Below are 4,144 nucleotides of genomic sequence, written 5' to 3' on the forward strand. Positions count from 1 at the left end.
GTTGCTAACTAAAAGGTCAGCACTTTTGAACCCATCAGCTGCTCTGGAGGAGAAACCTGGAAATCTCCTATTAAGATTAAACACACATACAAACCAAACTCATTGTCACTGAGTTGATTTCAGCTTGTATCAACCATAGGAAACCTCAAGAGACAGTTCTCTTCTTATACAGGGTTGCTATGGCTAGAATTGACTGACAGCATGGCAGTCCAAGCTCACAATAAAGAAAAGCACTTTTTTTTTTTTTTTTAAATAGCATCTGCTGTGAGAATCAGAAATCTTGTGAAAGCTAAGTGCAGAAGCCTGTTTTGGTCCACATGGAGAACAAAAGGCAGCGAGCCCGAGTGCAGGGAGCCTGGGCTGGCCCTGCTAAGAGCCAGGCCACTGCTCAACCTGGTAAGAACCTGTGGGGATCTTGTATGTGTATGTATTTTATCTGTGGATGTGAACAGCCACTATCCTCTCATATCCTTCTCCTTAGAATAGACTCCCATTTCAGTTGATGTTAAAGTGGTTGTTTAGAATGAAGCTATTATTTTGGTTTTGTTCTTAAGATGAGGGTGATTTTTTTGGTGTTCTGTATTTTTAGTTATTACCCTCAGAACTTTCAGTGTGTGTCTTAAGATCTTCTGTTGAATTTACCAATTAATTTCTAGATGTCATCAGGGATATCACTAAGTGAATTGTATTGGCCTTTGCTCAGTAGACCGTGATACAAGCCAACTTTGCCCTGGTTTGACATTGTTCTCTCACTTTCTACAGCTGCCCCTGCTAAGAGACATCTCCATCAGAGGCCTAGCCAGATCTGGAGGAACCAGGAGCAGCATCTGTCTGACAGAGAGTTTCTGTTCAAAGAACCCCAGCAGGTAAATTCTTGTTTTCTCCTTCAACAGTAACAAAGATTGACTTATTCATATAATAGACACTCAAAGAGTTACTGAGTATGCTCACTAATAAATAAGAGAGTGAAAGGACTTTTATACTATTGGAATGTGCTGTATCAGTTCCTTAGTATGTCCCCAGTCTATAGTTATCTTACATTATACCTGTTCTTTAGGCAGGTAGGCTATACTGTAACTAGAGCTTGCATTGGTTATTCAACTTCTAACAGCCCTAAACCCATGTCTTCAGAACTGGTATAGCGAACAGCTCTGGAATTGCATTGAAATTTCTGTTATAAAATGCCTGGTTTTTAGCTCATTCTCCCCCCACCCCCCCACTCCACACACACACACATAGGGACTGATGTAATTAACAGTGAAGGTTTATGTTTTTGTTTTGTTTTAATAATTTTATTGTGGTAAAATATATATACCAAATATATATACAAAAACATCTGCCATTTTAACCGTTTTTAAGTGCACATTTCCTTGACATTAATTTCATTCCCCATGCTGTGCAGTCATCATCATAACCTATTTCCAAAAGGTTTTCATCACGTCAAACTGAGACTCAATGCCACTGAGGCAGTGACTCCCCATCCCTCTCCTTCCTGTCCCTAGTAACCACTAACAATACTTGTGTGCATTTGCCTAGTCTAGAAATTTCATGTAAGTGAAATTTCATGTCAGTGGAATCATGCAATATATGTCTTTTTGTGTCTGGCTTATTGATCACTCAGCATAATGCTTTCATGGATCATCTATGTCATAGCATATATTAGAATTTAAATTCTTTTTGTGGCTTAATGTTCCAATGTATGGATATACCATATTTTGTTGATTCACAGGTACTTGATTGTTGCCATCTGCGTCTTACTATAGATAATGCCAGAATGAACATTGGTGCTCAAATATCTGGGTACCTGTTTTCAGGTCTTTGGGAGTATCTACATAGGCATGAAATTGCTGGAGCACAGTGGTAGTTCTGCGTTCCATTTTGTGATAAATTGCCCAGCTGTTTTCCAAAGTAGCCGCACCACCTTCACACATTTTGCCTTCCACCTTCTGCCTTCTCACCAGCAGTGGATGAGGGTTTCAGTTTCTTCATATCCTCAGCACTTACTACTTTCTGCTTTTCTGATCATTGCCATCTATGAAGTGCTAGCTCAGTGTGCTTTCCATTTGCATTTGGCGTGTGGGATAAAGCAACGGACCGCAAGGTCAGTTTGAACAGATTGGCAGTTCACAGTCCCAGCTGCTCCTTGGAAACTATGAGTCAGAACCAGACTTGATGACACTTAACAATAACAGTGACTAATGACTTTGAACATCTCTCTGTTCATGTGGTTATTGGCCATTTATATATCTTTGAAGTCCATTGCCATTTAAAAAATGAGTTTTCTTGTTGTTGAGTTGTAGGCGTTCTTTATATACTAAAACCTTACCAGATATATGATTCCCAAGTATTTTCTCTCATCCTGCATGTTGTCTTTTCACTTTCTTGATAAAGTCCTTTGCTGCACAAAAGTTTTTAATTTTGGTGAAGTCTCACTTAACCTATACTTTCTTTTGTTGCTCAGACTTTTGGTGTCTTAAGCAAGGTATTGAAGTTGTATGGGTTTGTTTTGTTTTAATAGTTTTATGGCTTTAGTTCTTGTACTTAGGTCACTAATGCGTTTGTGGTGTAATTTTTGTGTGTGGTGTGAGACTCTGCAAGTGGAGACTTAGTTGCCCTGGCACTTTTTGTTGAAGAGCCATTCTTTCTTCATTGAATGAACTTAGCTCCCTTATAAGACACTCAGTTGGCCATAGATGTGGGTTGATTTCTGAAGTTTTAATTCTATTCTGTTCGTCTGTATGCAGACCTTTTGTCACCACCACAGTTTTTATTACTGTAACTTTACAGAATATTTTGAAATTGGGACCTGTGAGTCCTACTTTGTTGTTCTTTTTCAAGATTGATTTGGCTCTTCAGGTCTCTGCCATTCCACATAAATTTAAGGATTGACTTTTACATTTTTGCTGCTGGAATTTTGATAGGGGTTTACATTGAAACTGAAGATCATTTGGGGTAGTATTAACATCTTAGGAATATTCAGTTTTCTAATCTGTAAACACAGAATATCTTTCCATTTATTTAGATCTTCTTTCATTTCCTTAAACAATGGTATGTGATTTTCAGTGTACAAATCTTCCACCTGCCTGGTTAAATTTATTCCTATACATATATTTTTTAGATGCTATTGTAAGTGGAATTGTTTTCTTAAATTTCCTTTCTAGCTTGTTCACTGCTGGTCTGTAGAAGCAACTGATTATTTTGTGTATTGATCTTATATACTGAAATTTTGCTGAATTTATTTATTAGCTATAGTAGCTTTTCTCTGATTTCTTTGGGATTTTCTATATATAAGGTCCTGTCTTCTGTGAATAGAAATAGTTTTAACTCTTCCTTTCCAAGTTGGGTATCTTATATTACTTTTTGTTGCATAATTGCTCTGACTAGGACTTCCAGATTCAGTCAAGTTGCATTGATAACTACTGGTGATTGGAATGCAAAAGTAGGAAACAAAGAAGGGTCAGATGTTGGAAATAAGGCCTTGGTGATAAATGACACTGGAGATCACATGATAGAGCTTTGCAAGACCAATAGCTTATTCATTGGACTTGTCCAACATAGACAGCAACCAATTATTAATACGCAAATTCAAGTCGAAGCTGTAGAAAATTAAAACCAAGTCCTTGAGAGCCAAAGTACAACCTTGAATATATCACACCTAAATTTACAAAGTATCTTAAGAATAGATTTGACGCATTGAACACTAATCACAGAAGACCAGACACGTGAATGACAAAGAGATCATACATAAAGAAAATGAAAGGTTATTAAAAGACTGGGAAGAAAGTAAAGACCAAATGGATATCCAAAGAGATTTTGAAACTCACACTTAAATGTAGAGTAGTAGCTAAAACAAACAGAAGAAATGATATTATAGAGCTGAACAGAAGATTTCAGTGTGATCAGAGAAGACAGCTCAAAATGAAGAGAAACAGCTGTAAACATCCATTAATAATCAGAACATGGAATGTACAAAGTATGAATCTAGGAAAATTGGAAGTTGTTAAAACTGAAATGGAACACGTAAACATCGATAACTTAGGCATTAGTGAGCTGAAGTGGACTGGTATTGGCCATTTTGAATTTGACAACCACATGGTTTATTATACTGGGAATGACAAATTGAAGAGGAATGGTGTTGCATTCA

At 37.2% G+C, this 4,144-nt stretch overlaps 1 protein-coding gene across 1 annotated transcript in view; it reads left to right on the forward strand.

The window, feature by feature from the left end:
- Nucleotides 1–275: 275 nt before the first annotated feature.
- The window catches only part of ALKBH3 (alkB, alkylation repair homolog 3 (E. coli)), a 91,261-nt gene continuing 87,392 nt past the window's right edge, over nt 276–4,144 (forward strand). The window contains exons 1-2 of the mRNA XM_006865032.1: nt 276–396; nt 763–866. Coding sequence (XP_006865094.1) covers nt 318–396; nt 763–866 — 183 coding nt within the window. The 5' untranslated portion in view covers nt 276–317. The remainder of the gene's footprint in view (nt 397–762; nt 867–4,144) is intronic.

The sequence above is a fragment of the Chrysochloris asiatica genome, unplaced genomic scaffold (genome assembly GCF_000296735.1).
Source record: "Chrysochloris asiatica unplaced genomic scaffold, ChrAsi1.0 scaffold00075, whole genome shotgun sequence".
NCBI lineage: Eukaryota > Metazoa > Chordata > Mammalia > Afrosoricida > Chrysochloridae > Chrysochloris > Chrysochloris asiatica.